The 27,178-nt window shown below is 53.3% G+C and overlaps 1 protein-coding gene and 1 long non-coding RNA gene across 2 annotated transcripts; one reads left to right on the forward strand and one right to left on the reverse strand.

Annotated features, from left to right (window-relative positions):
• Nucleotides 1-206: 206 nt before the first annotated feature.
• LOC115343112 lies at nucleotides 207-2,824 on the reverse strand. Its single transcript, XR_003924006.2, has 2 exons — nucleotides 2,624-2,824; nucleotides 207-509 (listed from the first exon to the last, which is right to left on the reverse strand). It is a non-coding gene; the product is annotated as an uncharacterized LOC115343112 (long non-coding RNA).
• IGFBP5 (insulin like growth factor binding protein 5) lies at nucleotides 502-26,145 on the forward strand. The gene is made up of 4 exons (XM_030018642.2): nucleotides 502-1,533; nucleotides 20,913-21,139; nucleotides 21,305-21,424; nucleotides 21,837-26,145. Exons 1-4 carry the CDS (start codon nucleotides 1,203-1,205, stop codon nucleotides 21,966-21,968), a joined length of 810 nt encoding a protein of 269 aa, XP_029874502.1. The 5' UTR covers nucleotides 502-1,202; the 3' UTR covers nucleotides 21,969-26,145.
• Nucleotides 26,146-27,178: the final 1,033 nt, after the last annotated feature.

The raw sequence follows: 27,178 nt of genomic DNA on the forward strand, positions 1-27,178 counted from the left end.
GAAGCTGTGCACCCCACCCCCACCGGCTCGAGTGTGCACTGATAGGGCCCGCGCTGCTGGCACCTAGTCAAGCTGAGGTGTCATTGGGATCTCAAATTGCAGCTAGGGGCTGGCAGGCAGCCAGAGGCAGTCTATTTAAAAGACAGCCTGTTCTGCAGTATTCAGTCTCTTTAGAAACTTCTCCAGGGGAAAAGTGTTGGGAGATCTACAAAGTGGATTTTTTTTTTCCTCTCTTTTTTTTTTTTCCCCCTTCCCCCTGTTTTTTACCGCTCCTCTGCAGACTTTGCAACAAAACACTCCAACTTTGCAGAAAACTTTTTTCTTTTTTTTGCCTTTTTTTTTTTTTTTGCCTTTTTTTGGCTTTTTTTTTTTTTTTTCTCCGCTTTTTTTGCCTTTGCAAATCTTGGAAGAGGAAAGCGGGAGGGTTGAACAGAGCCGATCGAAACACAACTTTGCTTCATACCAAGCTTCCCAGCAGCTCGCTGCGTCGGGAGAGACTTTTTCTCCTCCTGCAGAAGAAGAGAGAGGGAAGGGGAGCTTTGCATCCCCTCTTCCTTCTCCTGCGTTTCCCCCTCCCCACCCCCCCCCCGCCCCTTGACTGCTTTGATGCATTAATAGCAGGACACTGGTTTTCAAGGAACTTTGCTCCCTTCCCAACCTGCCTCCTCCCAGCCCTTTGGGAAGAGTGTGTGTGTGCGTGTGTGTGTGAAAACGCCGTCCCACCTCCCCAAACCCCCCTGCTCCTCCACGCCGCCCCTTGCAACCTGTAGGCTGTGCAACCCCTGCAGGTTTTTCTCCCTTTCCCCCCCTCCTTCCCTCCCCCTCTCTTTTTGCGCTCCCGCGGATCGCGGTGCGAATTCCCTCTTTCGAGGCGAGCAAAAGCTGAAAGAAGGAGAAAAAGGAAACAAAAAAAAAAAAGACAAAAAGCAAACCTAGACACCCCCCCCCTTCCTAACGCCAAAAGCAAAGCAGGAGGGTCTCGCACTCCGACAATAAACCCCGGAGCGGGGCGCCTGCAAGCAGGGGCTGCGCTTTCCGCCCCTTTTCCTTTTTGAATTTTTTTTTTATTTTTTTTTTTGTTTGTTTTTTTTTTTGCCCCCGAAGGGGCAAGCGGAAAGCAAGCACCGCCCGCCCGCCCCCCCCCCCCCCGCCCCCCGCCGGCGGCAGCCCCCCGCGCCCCGTCCCGCAGCATCCCCGCCGCGATGCTGCTGCGGCTCCTGGTGCTGCTGGGCGCCTGCCCGGGGCTGTCGCGGTGCCTGGGCTCCTTCGTGCAGTGCGAGCCCTGCGACGGCAAGGCGCTGTCGCTCTGCCCGCCGCCGCCGCTGGGCTGCGAGCTGGTGAAGGAGCCGGGCTGCGGCTGCTGCCTCACCTGCGCCCTGCCCGCCGGCCAGCCCTGCGGCGTCTACACCGAGCGCTGCGCCCGCGGGCTCCGCTGCCTCCCGCGCCAGGGCGAGGAGAAGCCGCTGCACGCCCTGCTCCACGGCACGGCCGTCTGCCTCAGCGAGAAGAGCTACCGCGAGCAAGCCAAGGCCGGTGAGTGACCCTCGCTTCTCCCACCCTCCTCTTGCCCGGATGCTTCTCCGCCTCGCCGGCTCCTTTTCCATCTTTCCGAATGCTGTTCCCACCCCACCACCATCTCCCGGCTGCGTTTTCCCTCTTTCCGGGTGCTCTCCCATGCCCCTCCGCTTGCTTTTCTGCCTTTCCGGCTCCCTTTCACTCTTTCCGCTCGCTTTTCTGCTCCCTCCCACTGGCTGCTCTTCCCTGTCCCCCCCGGCTGCTTTCCCATCCTTCCGGCTGCTTTTCCATCTTCCCAGGTGCCCTCCCGTGCCCCCGCTTGCTTTTCCTCCTTCCCGGCTACTTTTCCATTTTTCCGCCCGCTTTTCCATCCCCACCCTCCTCAGCTGCTCTTCCATCCCCCCCTCCCCCGCGGTGTGCTTTTCTGCCTTCCCGGCTGCTCTTCCATTCCCCTCCACCACCACCAGCTGCTTTTCCATCTTTCTGGCTACTTTTACATCCTTCTGCCTGATTTTTCTCTCTCGCAGACACATATACACACCCCGGCTGCTTTCCCATCTTTCCAGCTATTTCCCCGTTCCTTCACCTCCCCACCCCCTCCACCAGCAGCTTTTCCAAGCCCCCGGTTGCTGCTTCTCCACCACCACCACTTCCCCTGGCTGCTCTGCCATCCCCCTATTGCTTTTCCACCTTTCCAGCTACTTTTCCATCTTTCCGGCTGCTCTTCCACCCACCCACCCCCCCCCCCCCCCCCCCCAGTTGCTTTTCCATCTTTCTGGCTGCTCTTCCATCCCCCCCAGCTGCTTTTCCATCTTTGCGGGTACTCTTCCATCCCCCTAGCTGTTCTTCCATGCCCCCCGCTGCTTTTCCCATCCTTCTTTCCATCCATGCCCTGGTCGAACCTCCTGTTGCATCATCTCACAGTCTTCCTCACCCTCCCTTCCATCATCACCTCTGGGTTGTCCCATCCCCAATGGAAAGCTTTTCTTCCCCCACCTCCCAGATGCCCCCTCTTAGTCACAGCTGCATCCCAGTCCTTCCCCAGTTGCATCCCTTCCATCTTTCCTGCATCCCTGTCTTCACCCTCTCCCTGACCCCTTTCTCTCACCATATCCTCCACCTTGCTCTGGGGCCCGAGCTGGCCTCTGCAGCTTGAGATACAGGGGAGGGCAGGGCACCTCCTTGCAACCATCTGCCCCATCCCCAAAGTCCTCAGCCACCCCGGGGTTTGTTGCTCAGCCTCCCACTTTCTCCTTGAAATCCTTGCAGCCTGCTCCTCCTGGCTGCCCGCTGCTGGACGTCTTTGTTGGGCAACAGGTTTTAGCCCAGGGAGGTGAAGGGAGCAGGTGCATTAGGGACAGGGAATCTGCAACTGCAAAAAATAATGATGGTGATGCTAATAATCATGAAGAATAGGTTAAAAGCAAGCATGAAGGCTGGCATGGTAGCACCAGTGCAAAAAGCCAAGCTTCTGAAATGTTTGCACCTTGCACGTGACAAAAGCACGAAAGAAAGTGCTCCTTTACTTTGGCACTCGTTTAACTCCCATTTCTGGATCCTGTAGCTTGTGCAAACACACTTTCCCTGTACTCCTCCAAATACGTCTGTATTTCTGCCACAGTGTGAAGGGGAGGCAGGGACCGTGTCTGTATGTCTGGGGGACCGGGGAACCACTTGGCAAAAAAAAACCAGAAACAAGCCCCCCACTTTTTTTGGTCCATGAAAAAGTCATTTTTGCTTGTTAGCAAGCTTCTGCTTATACCCACGCAATGGGAATCCGTTTCTCCTTCCTAGCACCTAATAAATCTTGATGCTTTTATTATTTTTCCCCTTTGCTGCTTGCAGGCAGTGGTTGTGTTGCTATGCTCCATCCTTCACAGCAAAACCAAATTCTGTGTGTATAACTTCCCCCCTCCCTCAAATGACAACAAATGTCCAAACTTCCTTGAAATCAGCCAGAAACAGCAAAGCTGAGCTTGGTTTTCTGAAGGGGAGCTGGAAGGGGTGAGGGCTGGGAGGGGACCTGCGCAGGGAGCTGAGGGTGAAGCCAGGAGCCACGTTCCTGCCGTGGAGCCCAGGAAGCCGGGCAATAACCCGCTGGCAGTGGAGCTATGCGAAGTATCCCGGAGCGCGTCATCCACGGTGTTTATTTACTCTGCGCGTATGTGTGCGCGGCCAGGGGCAGGCGGTGTGGTCGGGAAGGCAAAGCTGTGCAGCTGAAACCCAGCGGCAGCTGGGAGAGCGGGGCCGATCCTCGTGCCCGTGGTGAGGGTGCCCCATGCAGACCAAAGGCACCCAGAAAAGCTTTGGCACTTGTCTCCCTGCTTGAATCTCCTCTTGTTCCACCTGCCTCACTCTTCCCAAGGAAGCTGGTCCGTTAGCAGGTGCTTTGCATGAAACTTTGGCCGGTCCCCTTGTAATATCGCTGCTTCTGGTTTTCTTGGGATAGGGAGCACCCGTTGAATGAACAAGGAGAGGGATAGGAAAGAGCTCGCAGGTTTGTTGCAAAACCAACCCCTTGGCACTACCTGCACTTCCAGTTTGGACTCCCCGAGCGCCGCAGGGGGCTCTTTTCGACAGGTTTTGTTCGCAGCTGGGAGATGAGCCTGGATTGGAAAAGCTGCTGCAAGAAGCCGCGGGAGACCGGCAGGCTCCTCTTGAGATTTGCACGATTGCAAAAAAGAAATAAAAAATAAATCAGGAATTCCTGAGGACAGGGAGGGAAAAAACTCTCTTGGCATTCGACTGGTAGCGTGTGAGAACAAAGTATATTTTCATAGGCGTGTTTCTAAGCAACGGGGCAAGGAAAGAAATTAAGTTTGACTTGAACTTTCTGGCCTCTGCCAGTTTGGCCAGCAGTGCAGGACCGTGTGCTGGGGAAGCTGGCCTGGCCCTCTGATCTGTCAATGACCAAAATTGGCCCTGAGCTGCGAACCACTGAGAAAGAATCAGCACTCTGCAAAATAAACTATGTGACAGCAGCGAGGACTAGATCAAACTGCTTTTCTATCTATTTCTGCTCTTGCGCTGGCTGAGTTTAAAATCGCAGATGCTTTCCTCCTTATAGTCGAGGTGGAGACGCAACAAGCGGTATTATAAGAGCCCAAGCCTGGGAGGCCAGGCTTGGCTCTCCTGTAGAACAGAGATGTCTTGCCTGGGGACAAGATGCTGCTGGGTACCGTGCCTCAGTTTCCTCATCTGTAAGCTGGGCACAGCAGTACTGAGAAATGCTGGAGCTACTGGGCACAATGTGCTCCTGGTTTGCTGAGAGGTCAGAAATGAAAGCAAGTGTGGGATTAAAGGGCTTTGGTAAGGCTCGTTTTAAGTACACGGATGTGTAGGTACTGACGGGACCGTCTCTGTTAGTCCTTCCTGGCACAACAGTCAGACACTGTCCTCTACCGAAAGCCAAACATTACGGCTGTAATTGACTGTTCCTGGTAAAAAACCATGAATGAGCTTCATTTATGGCACAGGCTGCAGGAATTTGGATTTTCTCTGTTTTGTTTAGGTTTCCTTTGAAATACACCACGTCTTTCCATTTTTCTCCCCCCGTGCTCCCACCAGACTTCTTCCTGCTGAGACAGCAAGGTCAGGCCAAGCACCGGGGAGCAGAGGGCACAGATTGGAGCCTGCTGCCCTAAAAAGGCTCATGGAAAAACAAAGGTTGTCAAATATTTCCTTCTCCTCTCTCATTCCTGCTCTCTTTCTAGAAAGCGAGCAAGACTTGGCAAGTTTCCTCACGAAACCGTGAGCCAACGATAACCAGGAGGGGAAAGGCGGGGGTTGCAGAACTAGCCCTAAGAAAATCGTCTTTGCTGCGTCAGCTGGAAGTAGGCGGAGGAGGAGTGCTGCTGAGCCCAAGTTTCCTGCAGCTCGTGTTCGGTGCAGTCCTTTATCCCTCCCCGACATATTCCCCCCCTACCCTGTTTCTCCTTCCCGTGCTCTTCTTCTGCTCCCCGTTCAGGGATGCGGGGGCTTCAGGGGCGAGCGATGGGGACACGCGGCAGGGCAGGTGGGCAGCCCTTCGCCAAGGTCTGGGGTGAGGGTGAGGGTTAGGGCAGGGGTTGTGGGAGTGGGGTTTGGGACGTGCCAGCCTGCAAACGTGTCACTTGGGGAGGGACCCGGCGGGTGCAAGCGGCAGGTCCTTTGTGCGAAGCACCTCCCGAGCTGTCAAGGCAAAAGCTAGTAGCAACAGGCATGCAAAGCCTCGGATCCAGAACAGGAAAATCTCCATTTTTCTTTTGATCTGAAGTTTCAACAACAATAACAATATATTAAAAAAAAAAAAAAAAAGAAGAGGGTGAAATCCATCAGGTGCCAGCAAGAGAGCCAGGTTTCTGCGGTGTGTGTGTATGGGGGAGGGAGGGATGGGGTGGTTCAAACAGGAAAGGAGGGGCCTTGGCTGGAAAGATTTTTCGGCAGTCTGGTTTCTAAGGAAGGAGTGAGAATATTAAGTAGTTGATACAAATGAAATTCCTTCTGGGTGCCAGCAGAGTTCACCCGAGAAAAGACGTGGCTCTATGCGTGTGTGCGTGCATGCATGAGTGATAGAGCTGGTCCCAAGCTCCCATGCAGCGCTGTCAGCCTGGACCCGCTCCAGGTGAACGAAGGGAGCCCCTCCAGAGCGTGTACCGCTGCAGCGGAGATCGGGGACTGGCCTTAAATAGGAGCCTCTGCAAACCTGAGGGATGTTGGAAGAAGGCTGTGTGCCTCCTCGTGTCGATATTTAAGCACCAGCATCCTGTGCCCAGATGACCGTCGTGGCTTTGGCACGTCGGTGGCGTGATCGCAGTTGTGTGCGACTGGAAGTGTTTGCATGACTGCGGGGTGAGGTGTCCCATCAGGCTCGGAAGAGAGGGGTAGGAGAGCTCGGGTACGTTTTGCGCCAGCTTTGGGACAGCTCCTGGTTTCTCTTGGTCATGTAGTTTGGCACACGCGTGTCAGGGCAGCCGGGGAGGAAGGAGAGGAGGAGAAGCAGCGAGCGGGCGCTGTCTCGCACAGAGCGTGGTGCTCTGCTTCCTCCTAACGTCCGCTGGAAGTTTTACCCACGCTGGCTCGAAAGGCGTCGCAGATGTAGGAGCAGCTGCGAGAGCTGTTATAGTGGTGGTGGTTCCCAGCGCTCTTCACCCAAACTGGAAAGCCTGGGAGCAGTCTGGGAAGGGGGGCAGGAACCTCAGCCTCTGGGGCTCGTCCTCCTCTGCTCAGTGTGGCGAGCCACTAAGAACAGTTGCAGCTCGTTTCACCTGTGCTAAGTCACAGGGGAGATAAAAGGGCCCATGGCACAGCAAATCCTGCCTATTTTTTACCAAGCACTTAGTAGTGCAAATTCAAGGTCTGAGATAAATAAAAGCAGAATTTGGCTGGAACACACCTGCCCCTCGATGTGGGCTGCAGAGCAGCAGGATTAATGTGCACAAGGAAGATATGCATGTGAGCATACACACACGTACCCGTATTCACACGCCCACACACGCCTGCACAAACATTTAATGTGTGCAAACACACACACGGAGCATTTTTGTCTCTGGGGGCAGAATGGTTTCCAGGCAGCACACACAAACCTCTCTTAGGTGCAGTGGTTCTGCTTATGACTGGCACATTGGTATTTTGCCGCCACGATCAGATATTGGCGTACAGACCGGCCTACCCTATCCTCCCACTGAGGGCTGAGAAATGAGGTGCAGGAGGTAAGCATATCAAACAAGGGGAGGCAAGGAAGGAGATAGAGGCAAGATATTCCTCCCAGCCAGCTGTGTGGATCCGAACTCACCCCCTCCATGTTTGGAGGTGGGTTGTATTTTCTGGATGGACTAAGTCTACGTTAGTTAAATACCCTGAGAGATGCCCCAGTGAAGGTGCGGATTGGTTGTGGCTTCCAGAGGGCAGACGACCCTCCTGCTGCATGCCAGGGCTGGAGGGCACGTGTGGGGGGCAGTGGTGCCTGGTGGCATTGGTAGAGGACGCGGTGCCAGGGGCACTGAGTGTGCTGGGGCCCTGCAAACTTCTCTTTGCCCAGGCAGCAACAACTGGCTTTTGGGAAAGAAGAACTGAGTTGGGAAAAGATGGCAAATTTGCTGAAATGTGGCAAGTTGAGGGCAGGAGAAACAACCTCCAGCACTGAGGAGGAGGAAGCAGCAGGACTTGAGGACATGGTGCATGCATAGGTCAAAGATGATCCAAAGAGTTTGGCCTGCGTGAACTCACTGGCAGCCAGCATAAATAACCTCCTAGTCATTTGTAAGGAGATTTTCTACAGGTAAAAAGATAGATCTTATCTGTTTATCCTCAGGACAGGTGTAGCCAAAAGCACAAGGAGGCTCTGCTGGCGAGGAGGAGAGGGAACCCCAGCCCATGTGCTGCAATCCTTAAGACCTGGACCCCCAGGCCCATTTAGTGAGAGCCTCCATGCCGGGTCTCCCTGCAGTGATGTGCAGGGCTGCCTGTGGGTCACGGAGTGGCGTGGCAGCTGTGCCCACGCTCCCAGACCCGGGGGAGCTGCCCATTTGAGATCACTGGGCACGGGTCATGCTTGATGCCTCTACCCATCCAGGAAGGGTCACGTCACACCTGGTGATGAAGGAGTGAAATCCCCCATCCTCTCACCACTCAACCCCCCGCGAGACACTGTCTATTCCTTCAGCTGGGTAGCCAAGGCAACTCTCAGCAAGATGTTGTTTTTGAGGTGGGTCTTTGATGCTAGTGATCAGAGGGGACCCCTTAGTGTTTATGTCAAGCCATGGCTTGCCGTTAATCCCAGCGGAAGCCAGTGTAGTGTGTTTGCAGAAATTTGGGACTCTTGGTGGTTTGATGCAGGCAAATTTGCTCTTAAGGAAGCAGTTTCTCAGCATGTTTTGGTGGATCTCCTGTCTGTTTATGATGTTTCCAGGACAAGTGCGCTAACTGCCCATCAGTCCGTGTCTTTTAACCATCAGCTTCTGGCTGCAAGACCACACCTGCCTTAAGCTATGCCTGCAGGAAGGTCCAAGCCTCCCTGGCTGCAGACAGGCTCTGGTCAACAGGCTCAACCTTGAGAGGAGGCATCTTAAATTTATGCCTGTGGAGTCAGTGGGCACTTCTGTGTGTTTGCATAAAGACTTGCTCTCGCTATTGCCCTCATTCTCCAGACCCCTCTGATATTCCCATCATTTTTCCCTGTGCCTCCACCCTTTTGATACTGCCTCTTTCACACAGAATGTGGAAATGGGGCGTCAATACCCCCCACAGCAAACTGGTACATCATTCCCTATTAGCCTGGCAGGGCTTGATCCTGCAAGATGCTGAGCACCTTTTTGCTAGCCCCAGAGCATCATAGGCTTTCAGGCACCTAATCGTCTTCATGGGAGCCAGCTACCTCAGTCCTGGAAGGACTGTGAGGCCAAAGCTGGAGACACTGTTGGCTTCAGTAGGATTGGAAAGCTCTTAGCAGCTGCCTGCCTTGAGGGCTGTTATTGCAGTTTGGTTTGTTTGCTTGTTGGATGGACACAGCTGGCTCACTGATGGAGATAATTGTTATGTTGATGGAGGTAACTGGTCTGGTTGCTATTTAGGGGCAAGAAGGTAATCCTGACAGATACTTAAGGAAATGATCCCCTAGCTAAACAAGAGAGGGAATGTATGTTAAAGGTAACTTTGGGGGCAAAGTTGGCCAATAGGCATAATTCTTTTTGTAGAAAACCAGTAGAAATACTTTATTTTTCCAAATTCACATGGGATTCACCCTTGGAAGACAATTAAATCAACAGACCCATTTATTATTCATGCTTAAGAAATCAGATGTTATGCATTGGACTAATGATGAAAATCTAGTAATTAAATAAGCCAGTGAACAACTATGGAACCTGGCTTTTACTTTTTAATTTAAAGGAGATGCTGGAAAAGAAAAAAAGTTCTATTAGGGAGGGACTGCATGTCTTATACCTGTCCAACAGTCAATTACGGTGCCGCCACAGCCACATGTATGTCTTAATACATCTTAATAATGTCTAAACACTAAGTGACATACAGTCACTTTACTTTCACTTGTGACTCCTGCTTTCCTGAAGAAATAGCAGAAACGGGTGAAATTTTACCGCATCATTTCATAAGCATTTCAGTATTCAGTTATTTGGTTTTGTAATAGCAGAGGCAGCTTGAGGTTGCAGGAAAAACAATGAAGTGCAACAGGGATCTTATCAATCCAGAAAGGCTCCGGACTGTCGTGCTTTAACCCCAGTCGGTAACTAAGCACCATGCAGCCGCTCACTCACTCCCCCCAGTCAGTGGGATGGGGAGAGAATCTGGAAAAAAAAAGGTAAAACTTGTGGGTTGAGATAAGAACAGTTTAGTAGAACAGAAAGGAAGAAACTAATAATGATAGTAACAACAATAATAAAATGACAATAATAATGAAGGGATTGGAATATACAAAACAAGTGATGCACAATGCAATTGCTCACCACTTGATGACCAATGTCCAGTTAGTTCCCGAGCAGTGATCCCCCCCTGCCCCAGGCCAACTCCCCCCCAGTTTATATACCAGACATGGCATCACATGGTATGGAATACCCCGTTGGCCACTTTGGGTCAGCCACTTTGGGTGAGCTGTCCTGGCTGTGTCCCCTCCCAACTTCTTGTGCCCCTCCAGCCTTCTTGCTGGCTGGGCATGAGAAGCTAAAAAATCCTTGATTTAGTCTAAACACTACTTGGCAACAACTGAAAACATCAGTGTGTTATCAACATTCTTCTCATACTGAACCCAAAACATAACACTATACCAGCTACTAGAAAGAAAATTAACTCTATCCCAGCTGAAACCAGGACACGGACCTGTGGCAAAGGGTGATCAGCTGTCTTTCTTGGAGTTTCAGACTCCAAAATTGAGATCTGCACCCTTTGCTCCATCAAGGGACCCGTGATATTTTTTTAACATTGAAAGGCATCTTTGCATCGTGTGGGACCAAAGGGGTTTGGTTAGTGTATGCAGTGATACAGTGCAAGGAGGGAGATGGCTAGGAGAGGCAAGAGTCATCTGTTAGGATCAAGCTTGGGCAAGTTTCTGCTTATCAATATTGTCAGAGTGTGAACATCAAACTTCTGGTACTTTTTTGTGGTACTACTTAGGTGGACTGAGAGATTAAATAATGGCCAGGCCTACCCCAGGCGAAGGCTTTCTGAGAGAAGGAGCCATTAAGAAAGTAGAAGGGAGCCCTGAGGGCAGAGGTGGAAATCTCATCACTCGGAGCTTGTAAAAGTCAGGTTGGACAGTACATGTGACGATGTGTCATCTGGTGCTGACACAGAGATGAGCAATGGATGATCTCACAGATCTTTTCCATCTGGTTTAAGGCAGAGCTGTGAAAGTCAGGCTGAAGGCCTAGAAATTAATCCAGGCTAGGCTGGAGGTTGCAATCACAGTTGCATGCCTGAAATACTTGTAGTGTTGGAGCAGTTCTCATCTAGCGCCTGACACAGGTGCATCTCCAGACTCCACCTGATGTGCCTTCACCTCTTTCTCTGGGGCGGGCAAAAGGTTTGGATTCTTGGCTCTTCCAGTTACTGGCTGCTGTTGAGGCTGACGGACACCCTCAATAACATAAGCGAGGATGGATCTTGTGATGGAGACCACCAGCCTCCAGTGGGAGCAGCCTCTCCTGATTCAGTTTCAGTAGGCCAGTTGTTAAAAGCTTCTGCTCAGTATGAAACTAAATCAGATTCAAAACCCTGACTAAAAGGCAAAAGCCACCTTCATCCACAAGCAGGCCAGAGAGCTTAGCATGAACTGTAGTGGCTACATCTCTGGTAGGACATCCTCTTCTTGGGATTATCTCCTTTAATAGAGAGGTTTCCTCTTAATTGCATGTTGTTCTCAGGGTAAAATGCTACAATATCCACAGTGACATCCCAGCTTTTGATGGCTGCCAGCAACACTCTTCTTGGTTACGGTTCTCTTTCTAAGGCCTTCTTAGCACTTGGCTCTACTATGATTTGTCATGTTTGGGTTTCAGTGATCAAGAGTATCAGCATCCTGGCAGCATCCTGCTTTCAAGTCCAGGTTTCTTGACATCTCGTGTATATTGACACCTGCCTTCAGCTGAGTTTTGGAGACAGGTCCCACATAGTCCAAGGGGGCAAAGCTACCTACTCTTCCTCCCTAGTGTCATTTCCTCCACTCCTGCTGTTGAGCTACCTCCATCCAAAAAAGTCCTCCTTGTGCCCTTCTTTCTCATACAATAATGATAGCTGATGGATGCTTTTAGGCTTCTCTTCCAACCCATCACATCTCCATTCCTAAAGACACAGCAAGATTTTTTTTCAGATGATCCCTTCCCACCTGGTGGCCAGATGAGCAGTTCAAACCCTTTTATTTTCATTCAGAAGACCTGAAAATATGTTTGTTTTCTAGGAAGGTTTTTCCCGTCTTTTTGCCACAGATAAACCCCACAGAGAAACTGCTGGTAAACAATTAAATTATGCTTGTCAGGAGCTACTTTAGATTTTCCTCACCTTTACTGTCAGTTAGGCAGAGACTGTCATGCAGTCTTTTTCCCTGAGTTTTCCTTCTTTGCTCTTTTCTGCTCTTAGTTCCTTGGCAGCTGGGTGGGGTTTTTGCCACCTTTATTACAAGTGATGGAATCTGCCACTAGGGTGGCTTTGTTGGAAAAGATGCAAGACTGAGAAAGACTGAATGATTTCATCCTTTCCAGGAAGGAAGAATAAGTCTTGGTCACTATGATATTGAAAGATGTTTTATTTTGATTTCTCTGGGTTATTCTTCAATTCAGCTCTCAGCTTCTTCTGCAGTTTCAGCATATGGAATGGGAAACATCTGTAGTCTCCAGATGATATGAAGGAAATATGTTTTATCTTCCTATCATCAGTGCATCAGCAACAGGAGCTTTTTGATGTAAATCTAATCCTGAAATACTTCCTTCCCCTCCACTTGCCAATTCAGTTCCCTGGAAGATAACTTTGTTCAGGAAATGTCAGGCTTATGCAAGCAGCTATCTAGAAACAGAGTGCCTGCAATTTTGCAAGATGGCGCACGTCGGCATCATTTAATCGTAAAGGACGGATGTTTGTTCATCATCTTCCCGGAGGGAGAAACTCTGGGAAGTTTCCCAACTCTTTTACTGGTTAGACATTTTGGGTTCCCTCTTGCACTGAAACGGTTGTTGCTGGGACCCCCAAGTCTCTGGCCACACTGCCTGTCCACCACAGGCCGAGACCTTCACCTGAACTTGGTGTGTCCTGTATATGCATTGCTAGCTCCCAAGCCTCTTTTGAGAATGGATTGTAGCCCGATTTAGGAGCTCTCCAGAGAGAAAGAGACAGGTCAAAGACAACAGTGAGCCACCGTCCTTGCTTGTACATCCCAGGTCGGAACCAGCCCAGCCCTCCAGCTGGTGCCCAGACTTGGCTCTTCCAGCACAGCATAGATGCTTGAAGCCTGCTGAACTAACAGCTAGCAACGTGTAGGGAAGGAGCTTACGTCATGGAGATCCCCATCTCTAAACCTGCTTTTCTCCTTGCTATAGAGAGTTGCTCCCAGGGACTTTTATTTTGTGGCTGCAGCAAGGAAGGGCAGCTCAGGAAAGTATCATTTGGCACACAGCAACGCAAATCCTTCCTTACGGTTCAAGTTCCCATAGCCGTACCTCTCCCACCTCCGTGGCACTTGCTGGCACTGCGGAGAAGTGGTGCTGACCCAGAGATCCGTTCCTACAGATAGGCCCTGCACTTCCAGAGCAGACCAAAACATGAACTAGTTCCCTTGAGAGCTCCTTTCCCACATGCTGAGCTGCATTTCTCCCCCATCAGCTCTGTATGAGAACACTGAGGTCATCAGACCCATGATCTCCCTTTCCCATGAATCCTTTGTGAACCTGGGGGCAGCCCAAGCACCTGATATTCATGCTCCGCAGGTGAGCCCTGGCTGATGTAGCAGAATCTGCATCCACAGGTTTCTGCTGAGGAGACACAAATCTCCTGAGAAAGAGCTGGTCTTCCAGGCTAGTTCAGAAAAGCCCAAACAACAACTTTAAAAAACAAAAGACCACAGTATAGCACATCCCTCTGCCATCCATCCCCACTCTCCAAGGCTCTTCTGGTATTCCTGAGCTGTTCCCAAGCATCCTACTGGGCCTTGGCTTAATAAAATGGAGATAAGTCTTAACCTAGGGTTGAGTCCTTCCAGCCCTCTGGCTGCTTTTCCATCTCTTCTCTGAGCTTGGTCCCACTGATCCATATCCTTCTCTTTAAAGGTGTCTCTGTGGGACAAGAGAGTGAGGTCCCAGCAACTTTCACCATGCTGTCACAGGGATTTAAGGTACTGGGATACCCCAGAACTCTCTTCCAAAAGCTTGTGTGGATTTTGGGCCATGGACTATTTGGACTCTGATCATATGTCTTTGGCAGGGGACTGGGCAGAGTGGGTGTTTTTGTGGGTGCTCCATGATGCTTTGGCTGCTAAAGACTTCCTTCCACACCCTGCAAATCACAAAGGTGATTTGCTGCCTTCAGCAGCCATTGAGGTACCTAATTCCCAGTGAAGGAAATAGTCTGGGTTTTCTTACCGCTGCTCCTGTGCTATAAAACAGTTTGGCACTGCTGGCCATGAGAGCTGCACCACAGGCTGCAAGGGGACCAGTACTGAAGAGATGGGGGGATTTATCTTTCTTAACTTCACACCTTTGGAGGCCTAAGGGAGACCACTGGAGTCACAGGAGGAGAGGCTGGAGCCTCCAGAGATATGTCGTTCCACCCTAAAATCGATGCCCAAGCCAAATGATGGGGCTGGTCACAATTTGGAGGGTGCAGCATCTCTGCAATGACTTACACGTGGAGTCGAGCCATCCAGCGAAGCCCCAACACCTCTGTGTTAGCGGACAGGCATTACTTAACACAGATCTGTCGTAAATGCCTGTTCCACATCACTGGGACTTGGGGGAGGTGGGGTGGCAGTCCAAGCACGGCTGCTGTTTTTCTGTCCTTCTCGGTGCGTGGTGTCTCCTCCCAGGCTGTCATCGCCCGCGAGCATCACCAGCGCGCTCCCTTGCCAGTCCCCTCCAGACCGGCCGCGCCGGCCTGCCGTCGAGTCCCCACCAAAGCACAAAAGTTCGTCGGAAGTCCAAGGCACATTGCAGCTGGCTCTCCCGCAGCCAACGCCCTGGGCTAGTGGAGGGACTGGCTGGAGCCTGCATCCCCGGCCCTGGCTGCTCCTCCTCCGGTGGGTGCCAGACGGCCTCAGGCTGGGCGGCCGCCTGAGATCACCGCCTGACTTCACCGGGGCGGTGGTCTGGAGCAGAGACTCTGGCCCTGGGCACCGCGTCTGAGGCGGCTCCGCTGCCCACCCCCGCGGGGCTGTGACGAGGGGCTGGGGGTCGTTCACCGCCACACTGGGCGCTTGTGCCTGCGACGGGAACATAAACGAGCCGTTCTTCGTTAGGGCAGTGAAAGCTCCCTTCTGTCTGGGCTGATCCCGGCAGCCCCTGGAGAGCTCAGGAATGCTTTTGCTCAGTTGTGCTCTCCAGCTGCCAAAGGGCGCGAGATGAGATGACCCTCCTCGCTCTGCATCCCTTCCCTGCCTGCATTTCAAGAATGCAAACACAGCAGCTGTCCCTGTGTGCTGACCAGGAGGGAGGGAGTTTTATTTTCCCATCATGGTCACAGGTGTAAGTCCAGGCTGGGGAGGAACTTGCTTCCATCCCAGGAGGTTTTGGTGTAGGTGAGGCACGTCCCCTCCTCTGGAGTGGGGACAAGTGGGGAGGGCAGCTGGGGGAAACGCACGATGGGGGTTTTTACCAGCCAGGGACCTGAGCACAGACTTCCTGTATAAAAGCCAATCTGAAGAAAAATGGGTACATCTCTAACATGATTTGTAAGTGCAAAAGCTGTTTTCAGGGACAGCACCGACGTTCCTTCTCTCCCAGCCACAGGGTGCCCAGGGAAGATGTTTTGCATTGTCCAGCAAGAACCAGTACCATAAAGGATAGGGGAGGAAGGAGAAGTGGGAGGATCCCGTCCCTCCGGCAGGTACAGGGAAGAAGACAAACACTGATTTCAGCAATCATTGCCTCTGCCTGCGTGTGAGTGTAAAGTCCAGCAGGAAGACGTAAGAAGCCAGCTTGGGGCTGGGCAGATAATGGAGCCGCCATAGATAGCAGTCTGCAGCTGTTTGTGCCAGAGAGGTGTTGTTATGGGTGAAGCTTTGAGGGAATGTCCAGATCTGGCTCTGATTAGCACTTTGGGGTCCTGATTGATGGGAACTGCAGAAAAATCCCTCCCTCTCTCCCCCAGCCTCTCCCGTAAATTTTTTCCCTTTTCTCTTGCCAGCGTCAGCTGCCTAGGTGTCTGATCCCAAAACGTTGTCCTTCTCCCTCAAAAAGAAAGCCAAGGTGTCAGAGATCACCTAGCTAGGTTTGGAAAATGCCACGTTGTTGTAAGCGGCAATGGGACAGAAACTGAGGTCCTCCAGAGACAGCTGCCACCAAGGCCCAAAATCACAAGGAGCCTGTTGGAAAAGCAGGGTGGGGGACCACTCATGGAGTCCTGCAGCTGAGGATATTTTCTTTCCTGGGAATACTTGGCAGTAGCTCTTCATCCTGGGGGTAAATCCTCCTCCGGTGGAAAGCAGAGACATTGTGCACTGTTGCACTGCGCTGTATAGTGGGAGACGCTGCTCTTTAAGCAGCAATGTTTCAGCCTTGGGCAATGTAAGCCTTAATTTCCATCTTGCAATGAGCACCTCTAAACAGAGATGGCTGACTTTGGGGGCAAAGGAAGGACAGGGCAAGGTCTCCACCAGTGACATTTGCTGTCATTCCTATGCTAGAGGTTTAACTGAGATCCCCGTTAAGTCTTTTTCCAACACCTTCCTGCTTAAGTGGTGTATTATGCTAGTGCTCATGCTGTAAATAATAATAATCATGATAATAATCAAGAGGGCTGTTTAGCAAAGTTGTGCTATGGTTGTGCTTGTCCTTCTTAGGTGCATTGTGGCTTTGGGGCAGGGTGGGGGGTTGAACAGGACAGCAAGTCCTCTAGCAGTGGGCTGTGGATGTAACAAGCACGGATCATTAGCAGCAGCGGTCAATAGATAACTTTTCCTACCTTCCTGCCAGAAACCGATGAAAATGTATTACGAAAATTCAAGCCTCCTAGCCATTTGGAACAAGCTTCCTGCTCCTCTCTGTAATGTCAGCAAGCAGGGAGGTGGTGTTCCCACACGCCCCACACCCACATGCGTACGCACACACACACCCTGTGGGGACCTCACACGTGTCCAAAACGTCTGGAGTACAGAAGCACACAGGCTGGGTTTTGGCCTAGGTGCAAGAAGGTGCACGGACTGCTCTGGGTGATGTCTGTCAAGATCAGCAGGGAGCGGGACAGGAGCAATTTGCAGTTTCCCAGAAACTGTGCCTGGTATTTTGCTACTCCGTGTCCCTTCTGTAGGGGCAGGGTGGAAGGGTTGAAAATGGCTCCTGCCAGGGAGCTCCCTCTGGCCAGCCTGGAGCGGGGAGAGGGCACTAAGCCCTCAGCCCTGAGGCAGAAGACAGCCCACACTCTGCTATGGGTATTTTCTACCTCCCAGGGCTCATGGGAGCCTGCATGAATTAGGACATCAACAACAGTCCTTCTGGCCTGACTTGTGTCGGGAGCATCTCCAGATGCTCACCACTCTTTCCCTGGGTCCTCCCGGGGCACCACAGCATCAGACCAGACACAAAGCCGTGGGGTGGCTCTGAGTCGAGTTCTGTCTTCTGCCTTGGCTGTAGGGTCAGCATCCCCTTGAGGTGGCTACAGCCCAGGTCTCACCTCCAGACTAGCCAGGCATCCTCAGTTTGGCCAGCAATGCCATTCTTCTGTGTGCCCAGCGAGCCTGGGACCTCCGCTGAGAGGTCACTTCCTCCTGAGGAGTGGGGAGAAGGGATGGAGATGTGAAAGCCAGCTACCTCCTGCTTCCCGCTGTCCCGTGCCTGGGGACACGGTGAGTAGGGCCTTCCTGTGTATGCCTTGTGCCCATAGCTGACATACGGAGATGTAGCACGCTCTGCCTCTGCAAACAGCCGCCTGTCTGAAACCCAATCGCCAGGTTGGCAAGGCAGAGGGGAGAAGGCGGGAAGGGGCTGTGCGGCAGGCCAGATCCTGACAGCGAGGGAGGAGGAACTCCAGCCTCCTTCCTGAGTCTCAGACAGGCACAATTAGGGCTCATTTGGGGAAACTGGGCATTGCTCCTGCTGGCATCTCTTCGGGAGCAGAAGTGCAGCAGTGCCAGCGCTGCTTGCCACGAGCCAGCCCCGGGGTGGCAGATGGAGGTTAACGAATGAGCTGGTGAGCGAGGATGGACAGGCAGGTGCAGGGGCTCCAGAGATGCTGACATGGGTGTCTGGTCCTGGCTGCAGCGGGTGGCTGCAGGTTGATATGGATGAGCTGGCCGGGAGGTGAAGCGTGGGGACTGTGAGTGCTGCCTGCCCCAGCTCTGCCTTTCTCTCTTGTGTTGGCACCGGGAAGGTCCCTCACCAGCTGCCCATAGCTTGTCAGGAGTTTGTGTGTCACATACCTATGCCCTTCAGTTTGTCAAAATTGTCTAGATAGTATCAAATTAGAGAACAGATAATCGAGTGCATGAGCAGGGGCTGCTTCAGCCTTGTTGCTGAAGGAAATCAGGCTATCAAAAACATTGGAGGGTGGAGGAAAGGGATCCCTCCAGGGCATCCATGGGGTTCTCACTGGGAAATAAAGACCCAGACTAGACACCACTGCTGAGTAGCAGATGGTGGACGAGTCCCACCACAGCCGTCCCTTGTTATATCGCTACTTGAGCAGGGACCCGTGTGTGCTGGGGAGGGCCAAGGGGGTCGGTTCCAGGTGCTTTTTCAGCCCTGCAGGAAGCACTGGACTTAGGCTGGGAACTGGGCAGCTTTCAATGCACGCCAGCCCTCGGCTCCATCTGCAGAGCACTGGGCTCCTGTGGCTCCCACGTCCCCTTGCCGAAAGGGCTCCACGTTAGTCCCCAGCTGCCAGACCGCTCTGGCTGGCTGGCAGCTTGCAGAAAGCAAAGAAATAAGGTGTTTGCAGAGGCTGAAGCTGCTGTCTGAGCAGGCTCAGCCGCTGCAAACACACATTGCACTGCGAGTCCTGGGAACTGGACACCCTGTGCTGTTTTTCTGACTGAATCCTCATTGCTTTGTCCCATTTGTTTGTTATTTTAGGTTTGCCCAGGTAGCTGTGCCTCTCGTGTTTGTTATTGCAGGGGTAATGAGCTGTGCCCCTCTTGTGTTATTGTAGGGTTGCCTGCACCGGTGTGAATCCTCCCCTCCCTTTAATTACCTTGGGGGGCAGCCTAGGGAGATGCGCTGGCTCTGCTGCATCCAGCCCTGGCAGTGGGTGCAGAGGGGATTCCTGGGACAGATCACAGTGTGTTTCATTGCCGTGGAAGAGCTTAGTCACTGTGGATGTCTCCGGTCTCCTTTCAGACCTCGAATTGCCACAAAATCTTTGTGGCAAAGGATGCTCTTCTACTGCACCTTCTACAGTGTCATTTCCTGGGGGGACAAGATCATTCCCAATTTAATCAATTCCTTCTCTATCCCTTGTCTGTCATCCCCTTATAATAGAGGACCCCCAACCTGTGGGGGCCTTTGAGTCCTGCAGCAAGAAAAAAAACCCAAACGTACAAGCATCATGGGGCAAAATGGCAAGAGAATTCCATCCTGGGGATATGTGCAAGTCCTGGGGATGGTGCATGGGGTTATTTACATTGCTGTGGGCAGTTAGGAAGGTGCTGAGTCTGGGATGCTGACCCAGCTCTGTTCTTGTGCAAAGAGGCAAAAAAAAGGCTGCTTTAATAAATAAGTAGCTGTGGAAAACTTTCCAGTTTTGCTGGAAGAGGGCAGGTCTGCCTTGGCAAGGAGGAAGAGGAAACCGGTAGCTGTGGCAGGCCTGGGGGTCCAGCAACCAGCCTGTCCCTCAGCCACCTCCAAGGCCACCCAGCTGGGGCTGTGTGTGACAGGCCAGTGCTACCATCTGCTGCTGAGCAGTGCATTGTCCCCTCTTGCCAGGCGTCCCCTGGGCACCCCTGGGCAGCCTGGTGGGGCAGAGCCATCCTCCTCGCCCCTGGGGTGCATCTGGGCTCCAGGGAGCTGCCAATCTGCAGGGAGACTCCTGTTTGCCTTGTTCGGGGGTGTTTATCCGCTTTTATTTTCATCCTAGACTTTTTCTTATGTCCCAACAGTGATGTTGTGATTGGTTCCCTGCTACCTTCACCATAGGGTTGCAGGAGGGGATGAGCGGGGTTCACTGGCATCGAAGTCACTGGAGACGCCATGCAGGGAGGGATTTCAGCCACTCTGATGCTTTTCCTCCCACCGCAGTGGGTTCCCCCATGCCTGCTCGCTGGCCCCAGCACAAAACTGGCATGAGTGCAGGGCTGCTGGGAACTAGGGACTGGGAGACTGGGAGCCTCAGGAGCCTTAAACTCCGTTCAAATTTAGTCCAGAAATAACCCCTTTTTCACTCCAGTGGCTGTACTAAATGTCACAAGTCATCTAAGTTTAGACTGTCACCAGCTCTCTCCTATATATAACCATGCAGGGCTCCTGACTGCATCCTGCTGGCACAGGTCACACTGGGGCGATCCGGGGGGTGTATAGGGAGGCGACTGCCATGGGCAGAGCCTAAACGCTCTCCTCCCTTGTTGTCGGTACTATTGGTGGCAGCTATGGTCAGGCAGCACTGCTCGGCAGCGTTTACCCCAGGCTTTGCCAGCTGCTCAGTGGGTGGCAGCGGACAGGGGCTGGTTCAGTCCTGTGAGTGTGGGGCTGCAGACTGGGGACCCTGGAGATCCCAGCACTTGTCAGACGTGTCTTCGGCATCACTGCCGAAGGGTCTGCCCAAACATATGGTGGCTTTGCTGTGGGATTGACCTTGACTTTGGAGTTGTCTCATCTTCGAGCATCCCTAGCTTTTGCTCTTGCATCTGCAAGGCAGGGTAGGGTGTGAACTTGCCACTTAATCTTCTCACCATGGCTAAAGAGGGGCTACTCTGCCACATTTTGTGTGTCATCTGGTCCTTTCTGGGTTTGGGATAAGCCATCCACCAGTCCTTCTGCGCTGACACACTGCAAACAGTGGTGGCCTTATATGTAGGATCCCATCCTGACTGCCAGCTCCTCCATGCCCTCAGACATCTTCCTGTCCTGAGCTCGGGGGTGACACAAAAGCCATGCCAGGTCCCACACAGTGGGATTAAGCCAGGGCTGTAGGCAGCAGCTGGGAAAGGGATTTCTTTGGTCATTTGTTCCCATCCTGCCTGGTGCAAAGATGTCGTCTGGGGTCAGGCAGGAGGCTCTCTGTGCGAAAGAAAGCCCGTCAGCTCATGGAGACCTGACGGTTTGGTACCCCTTCCCTTCCAGATCGGGAGTCCCGAGAGCACGAGGAGCCAACCACGTCAGAGATGACAGAGGAGACCTACCCACCCAAGGCCTACCGGCCCAAGCACGGGCGCCTCTCTGAGCTCAAGGCTGAGGCCCTGAAGAAGGACCGCCGAAAGAAGCTGACGCTGGCCAAGTTTGTGGGCATGGCGGAGAACACGGCGCACCCCCGCGTCGTCATCCCTGAGCTCCGGCAAGAGTTTGAGCTGGTGGGTGCCTTCGCCTTCCCTCTGCGGGGCTGCTGCGGGTGGGGGGGCTTTGCCCCCTGGGGAGCATGTGCCGGTGAGGGGGACAGGGGACCTGGGGGCATTTGCAGCTGGAGGCTTGCTGCAGGGTGGTCCCCTTCTCACGCTCCATCTTCTCCCTGCTCGCAGGGTCCCTGCCGCAGGCACATGGAGGCATCCCTGCAGGAGCTCAAGAGCAGCCAGCGGATGGTCCCACGTGCCGTCCACCTCCCCAACTGCGACCGAAAAGGCTTCTACAAGAGGAAGCAGGTAAGAAAGAGCCCCACAGAGGGATGCTTCCCATCCAGGGTCTGCTGCCCTGGATGGAAAGGGTGGAGGTTTTTCCTCTACTGGACTGGTGGGGAGGGTTGCTGTGAGCATCTCCAGGCACCATCTCCAGGTGGTGGGTGGCCTTGCTGATGGCTGCGAGTGCCATCTGGCCTGAGGCAAGCATCCTGAAGGAGCTGGTGTGGGAGGAGGAAAAGGCAGAGAGCCCCAGGCTGGGGTAGCAGCAGGGACGGAGATGTGCTGAAAGCGGAGAGCCGGAGCTAGGTCCTACCCAGGGGATTGCATCGCTGGGGTGAAAGGGGCAAAGCACAGGGCTGGTCCTGGTACCAGTGCGAGGAAGCCACGCGGCGTCTGGAGGCCAGCTCCTGATCTCTGCCCTTGGGTATCTCCCCAGTGCAAGCCCTCCCGAGGCCGGAAGCGTGGGTTGTGTTGGTGCGTGGACAAATACGGCATGAAGCTGCCAGGGACTGACTACCTGAGCGGAGACCTGCAGTGCCACGCGTTCGACAGCAGCAACGTGGAGTGAAGTCGCATCCCCTCCCTCTGCCCCATCACTACCTACCCAGGCTCCCTTCCACCCTCCCCTCCGCACCTCCCCGTGCCCCGGGACTCCGATTCCTTTCATCTCATGTAAGAAGAAAAAAAGAAAGGAAAAGAAAAAAGAGAAAGGAAGGAAAAGAAAAAAGAGAAAGGAAAGAAAAAAGCAAAAGGGAAAGAAGTAAAGAAAGGAAAACAAAAAGAAAGAAAAAGAAAAAGAAGAAGAAAAGAAAAAGAAAGAAAAAAGAAAAGAGAAGAAAAGAAAGGAAAAGAAGAGAAAAGAAAAGAGAAAAACAAACCCTGAAGAAACTGAGGACTCGGAATCTACAGCAGCCTCTTGACAACAAGGACTCAGCAAGGAAAGGACAGAGCCAGAGACAAACCAGCTGCGGCCACTCCACCGTCCTGCGCCTCCCCGTGCCTCTCCCCAATGCCACCCACGCCCCCCTGCCATGAGCAGAAGCCACCCTGATGTAGGAAGGTCTCCGAGTTGGTGATTTTCCAGTACGGGTTTTGGGCAGGTTAATTTTCTTTTTTTTTTTTTTTTTTTGGGTTAGCTAGTTGTTTTCTAAAGGGTCTCAAGAGAAAACCTTGTGGCCACCAGCATTCCCCCTCCTCGCTGCAGTCCTCCGGAGTCTCCTTCCCACATCATTGGGACTCACTCGAGTCAATTTGACTTGACTTCAGCCTCAAACGACCACCCCGGATCCAGGCAGATTTTGACACGTCGGGAGGAGGAGTGGGACTGCTGGCTTCGTGTCTGGAGATGAGCCAGGGAGGGAAACACAGCTCCTGCAACGGCATGAATACTCTCCCAAAAATATTTGCGGACTTCAAAAAGAAATCGTCCAAAAAGGAAAGATACCCTTCTCCATCTGGTTCCTCTCAAATGGGAGGTCAGAAATCTTTTTGGACAAGCGGGACTCTAACCATTGTCCATCCAGGTGTGGAAGTGTTTGTCATGTGCATGTGTGTGTGTGTGTGCACAGATGTGGCTTTTCCTCCTTGCAAAACTTCGCCTCAAAACCTGCAATCTGGAGGGCTTAACTGTAAGCAGGGAGAGAGATGCTGCCCCCCCCAAAAAAAACCAATAATAACCTGCTGGACTAAGCATGGGAGCAGAGTCACAGAGGAGCATCGGTGCCTGCGGGATCAGGGCCCCGCCGACGCCAAGGGCTGCATCCCAGCCGACCCCACAGATACTCCATCACCGTCCAGATGAAGCATCCCTATGTGGGAACAGGGGGATTGGGGCCAAAACTCTTCATCACCCTTTGCTGCCACGAGGAAGACCAACTATGGAGATTTTTTTTTTCTTTTTTCACAGCCAAAAAAGTGGTTTGCTCCAGGGGAAAAAATATCCCAAACCTACTCTTTGTTTTGTCTTGGATTTTTGTTAAGGCTGGTTTATAACCTTTCCCATGGGTAGGAAAATGCTGGTCTCCATCCTTTCGCATTGAGGATACTGCTCACATTGCCACAGCTGATTCCTGCCAACCTACAGTAAGATCCTGCGATGGGCCCTCACCTTTAACCTGGGACCCAGCTCCTTGTTGAGTGACAGCGGCCACCATACCGCGGAGACCCACTGCCTCAGGCATGCTGGGACAGCCCTCGGCTGCCTTCCTGACTTTTTTGTTGTTTTTAATTTTTACATTTGATTTTGGGACTGTTGCCTCTCGTTTCCCCATGACAAGGGTCTCCAGGATGTTGGCGCTGGGAGGAGATCCTGCAGCAAAGGAAATGAAGGAAAGGAAAGCGAGCTGTGGGGTCTGGGTGCTGTGGTCCCAGTGGGCAAACATGCACCCGCCGGGTACCATATCCCACTGCCACGGCTGGAGATGGCAGCTGGCGTTGGTCAGAGGACACAGCTGATCTCAGGGGGAAGGTTTTTGCACCCCTGAAGCCCCTTTGAGCATCCCGGAGCCAAGCAGAGAGGAAAGGGGGTCCGCAGCACCAGTGGGGATGGCACGGGGGATTTGACGCCAAGGGGCTCTGGTGGAGGCTCCTCTCCATCACCAGTCGGGCGCCCTCATAGCCTCCCACGGCATGGCACCACTCCCCCGAGCACCCCGTGGGGCCCCCCACCAGGACGCTTGCCCTGAGCGAGGGCAGGACTGGACACCCCACAGTTATTTCCCTCAGAGTTGCGGTGGGGGCGAGTTTTGCCAATGGACTTCCACGGAGACCTATTGGGGCATGTTTGGAGCTGGGGGCGAGGTGTCTTCCCTTGCTGAAAAGAAGGGAGAGTGCCACCAAATGCAGATCTGCCCCCCCCCCCAAAAAAAAAAACCTGCCAGAGCAGCGTGACCCCGTGTTGCTGGAGGGGAGCACAGCAGGTGCTGGGGGAGGGACCCCTCCGGGCTCTGCAGGGCTGATGGAGCAGGGTCGGTTTGACCAGGGTGGTGGGTTAATGGTGCCGTGAAGGTGGGGTGAAGAATGGGGTAAAGGGGGCAGGTGGAGGAGGAGGAGCTTGTGCCATCCCCAAGGGCCACAGGTCGCCATTGTCACCACTGTCTCCCGTCTCCTCCGCTCGCCAATCCCCGTGCAAAACCTCCTGACTGTTATAGGCCAGTACCACCTTCCCCAGGACCCTTCTCTCCCCCTCTTTCTTGCTTTTTGTTCATTTGTTTGTTTGTTTTGTTGTTTGATTTCCCAAAACTTGAAAGCCTTTGGCTGCAGAGAAAGGAGGCGTGCCGTTGGGGCAGGATGGGAGCGGGCAGAGGGATGGCAGCTCCCCACAGACCTTAACTTTTGGGGCCGGTGCTTTTGCAGTGTGAGGGTCAGCTCACAGGGCCCGGTGGCGTTCTCATGACGTGGCCACCATGGTGACACTGGGAGGGGGACACAGGGTACCTCCCTGACCTCGCCCTACAAAACAAGTCTCAGCCACGGCCCCAGGAGCCCAGAGCACCAAAATCAATCCCGCACAGCCTCCCTCCCCACCCTGCACATCCAGCAGTGGGACGGCACTGCCTGTCCTATCCCCACCAACCTGGGGGGAGGAGGATGCAAGGAGGGGGCTGCACCACGCTCGCCCCCCCCAAGCCACCTTGGCTCCCGGGATGGGGCACCGACCACCACCCCAACCCCCCCCCAGCTACCCGCTCCCTTGAGGATCCCTGGCAGGATGAGGCTGTTTGCAGGCTGCACTAATATTTAGGACTGGGGTTGGAGCCCAAGTGGATTCAGGAGGGGTTGGCCCCCCTCCAGGGGCAGCAGTGACGAGGTGTTCCTGTTCTCAGCGCCCAGCATTTGGGGTGAGAAAACCAAAAGGGCAGATTTGGGAGCTGGGGAGGGCTGGGTGAGCAGCAGGGTTGGTCAAGGCACATGGGGAAGTTCTGGCAATTTGTGCATCAGGGAGAGGTGTGAGGCTTGGGCGTCTCCAGCCATGGTCTTTGCACCGACCCCACACCGGTACCCGGGATGTTGGTTGGGAAGGAGAGGACGAGGATGGCGCAGGGGTCAGGACAGCCCTTCCACCACATCTCCCTGGGGAGCGGCGCTCGGTGGCTGGGCTACCCCTTGTCTGTACTGCAGTGGACTTCGAAAACCACTAGTACAAGAGCATTTTGCACTATTTCTCTGCTCTCTCTCCCCCCCTTCTCTTTTTTCTCCCCCTTCCCCATGAAAACTCTCTTTTTTGTTGTTGGGGTTCTTTTTTTTGTTGTTGATTTTTTTTTTCCCGAACGGAGCATTGTATATTTAACGACTGACAGTTCACCTCGCTTCCAGACCGCTGTCCTGGCACTGGCTAGGAGCCCTGCCTACTGTGCCCCCCTCCCCAGCCCCGCCAGCCCCCCGCCACTGCCACTGGGACAGACGTCACTGCGCACGTTACCCACCGTTGTAACACAGTTGTTAAAACACACCAGATTCCGAGTTTCCTGCCTGGTTTTTATCTTTAAGCAATACTCACTACACATTTTACGGTAGCTTTTTATAGCTTTACATACATACGGTAGCTCTGTTGTTTCTTTTTGTTTTGTTTTTGTTGTTTTTTTTTTTTTTCCAGTAAACAAGAAATACTCATAATCTTACTGGTGGGAAAAAAAAAAAGCAGTTTGTGAAAAACTGACAATGGAAGAAGAGCTTAATGCTCTGTTTAGCATTTTGTACTTAAAAAAAAAAATCTCACATTTTATTAAAAAGTGAAGATTGCTGTATACTATTTATTCAACTTATAATTTATGTTACTCTTTGATCTTTGTCTTTTCTCATGACAAAGCATTTATTTAATAAAGTTATGCATTCAGTTAGCTTGTGCCTGACCCTCGTGGAGTGTCTGCGTGCCAGGGCCAGCCAGTGAGCTGCTCCGGCCCCAAGCATCCCCTGGCCGGCTGCAATGTGCCCCTGGGGGCCCAGCCAGACCCACAGGGGTGCTGGGGGAGGTACAGGGCATGGGGTAATGTGGCGGCAGTGGTTTAGGAGAGCTTTTGATACCAGAGCAGTAAGACAGCGGTAAAATTGCAAGCTTGAGTTCAGAGCATCCGTAAAGCAGAGCTGCCCTATTTATTTTAGTAATTGCTTTGCATGGATGTGGCAGTGGGGCGCGGCAACTGGGTTATGTGGGGGAGAGTGCCTGGCTGCTGGTGATGCTGACCCCCCAGCTGCTATCCCAAACTGAGCCCCACAGTTTGGTATCGGACATGATGTTTGAGCCTCAGACCTCTCTGGGCAGCAGGGAGATTTGTCCCAGTGTGCAGGAGCATCCCTGCGCAGCCCAGCCAGACCGTGGTCCTCAGATGCCTCGTGGTGGCCCTCAGTGACCCTTCCCACTGCCCCGTGCCCTTCCTGATGCCGGATCTGGCCTCCCCCTCCACCCACACAGCCATCACCCTTCATCCTCCCACACCCCCCCCTTATTTCCCTCCTGTGCCCCCCATGCCCTCCATCCGCCCCCGCTGCCAGCATCACCCCGTGTGCCCAGAGCAGGGTGCGACGCAAAACGTCTTCTTTGGCCCCCACTGGGGACCGTGGGTTGCCAGGAGTGTGCTGAAACGTATCGCCCACCCTGTTGGCACCACCCGGGGCTGGCTCAGCCACCCGCTCCCCGATGACTTTCTCACCCCATAGCACGGATGGGGCCAAAACCTACCACCCCGAGCGAGCAAGGCGGGGGGGGGGGCTGCACCCCATTGCCCCCCCATGCCACCCCACGAGGCTGGGCCCGCTCCCCCCGGGCACCCCCCAGTGCAG

This window comes from Aquila chrysaetos, chromosome 6 (assembly GCF_900496995.4).
Source record: "Aquila chrysaetos chrysaetos chromosome 6, bAquChr1.4, whole genome shotgun sequence".
Lineage (NCBI taxonomy): Eukaryota > Metazoa > Chordata > Aves > Accipitriformes > Accipitridae > Aquila > Aquila chrysaetos.